The sequence below is a fragment of the Phytophthora parasitica genome (genome assembly GCF_000247585.1).
Source record: "Phytophthora parasitica INRA-310 unplaced genomic scaffold supercont2.121, whole genome shotgun sequence".
Lineage (NCBI taxonomy): Eukaryota > Oomycota > Peronosporomycetes > Peronosporales > Peronosporaceae > Phytophthora > Phytophthora nicotianae.
This window is the reverse complement of record NW_008649107.1, coordinates 6,384-7,787: the sequence shown is the minus strand read 5'-3', so window position 1 is coordinate 7,787 and position 1,404 is coordinate 6,384. Positions and strand designations below refer to the sequence as shown.

The 1,404-nt window shown below is 50.9% G+C and overlaps 1 protein-coding gene across 1 annotated transcript; it reads left to right on the top strand.

Annotated features, from left to right (window-relative positions):
- Window positions 1-377: 377 nt before the first annotated feature.
- On the top strand, window positions 378-1,404 carry PPTG_19460 (hypothetical protein; the record flags this gene model as incomplete). The annotated part of the gene is made up of 2 exons (XM_008917888.1): window positions 378-477; window positions 563-1,404. The coding sequence occupies 2 exons, from the start codon at window positions 378-380 to the stop codon at window positions 1,402-1,404; spliced, it is 942 nt and encodes a 313-aa protein (XP_008916136.1).

Below are 1,404 nucleotides of genomic sequence, written 5' to 3'. Positions count from 1 at the left end.
GCAACAACTTCACGCAATACGTGGTAATAAATCGTGAGAGCGTAGTTACAGTTGGAAGTACCAGACACAATAATACTCTTACTGGCACCATCTTCGCTTGGAAGGCGGCGACCAATATCAACAACAACAAATCGGTAAAGCAATTCCCATTGACGCTGAGATACCAAACCAGCCGACGTTACGTCATCAAGACCGCCATCAACACCCAACTTCGACTGGAAATTTTCAAGCGAAGAAGGAAAATAGCTTTTCAGCAGAGGCAGCAAAAGATGAAACCACCAGAGAACATGCTGGAGTAGTCACTCAGTTAGTTTCAGAATTTCGCTCCAAGTTTTAAGCCCTCCTGCTTCGTGTCTACAACCTTATCACTCCGGGAGATGGTCCGCTTCACCTCTCGATCGTACTTACACTTGACGCCCGAGTTGATTGATGGGGAGTACACCCAGCCATTCTATGCGCAGGTGGTGCGTCTTGACGGTGCTGATGTGGCGTTTCGCAGCCTTGAAGGCTCCGAAGGGCCGAATTAGTCGCGACGTTGCAAGCTAACATGTCGTATCTGCAGGCGAAGTCAAAGCGTCAGGGAGGCGCTCATTGCTGCGGTGCTCTGTGTCGGCAATAATTGGGGAGCAAGTTCACTACGGCCAAGTTATTAAGGTTGATGGTGACAATCTGACCATCCGCTCTGAGGGAGAGGAATTGGTTGCTGGCCTGGCCGATACCGCCAGGCGCGCACCCATCGTCGTTTTACTTCTTGAGCATGTTCAATTTAGCCGAGTTGAGTGGAGCAATGAAGAAATCGGAGCCGTGGAATCAACGATTTTAAATAGAGTGCTTGGAAGAGCGGGGTCGGCTGGATCTAACGACATTCCTGCAATTTTTAACGGGCTCATGACGGAAGATAATTTCCCCGTTCCAGCGAAGGCGTGCCGGTGGATTAATCCAAGGACGGGTCAACAAACAAAATTCCCGCTTCAACACGCAGTGGATTTCGCTCATTTTGTGGACGGGGGTTCGCAACTAGTACCTGCTAACGTCGGTGAATACTTTTTTCAACCACCAGCACCTCAAGCCCCAGTCGTTCGACCGACCAACGTCCAGAGGACCTCGGTAGCGGAAGTACAAGAGTTGTTTGATCCCTTTTTAGACGATGACGAGTCGCCGCAAGAACCGGCAGTAACTGACTCTCGCTTTAACCGCCAGGAGGTTCCAACAGGAGGCAGCGCGAAACGGTCACGAGAAAGGTTGAACGATGTTCCCACCGAACCTAAGCGCTTTCGGGCAGTTTTGGACCAGGACATGCTAATTATAGAGAAGCTTCGTGGCACGCCGGTCCTACTAGAGCGCTTCCAAAATATTCGGCAAGGCGCGGCCAGCGACGTTAACACCGGAGACGACGAGGATTAG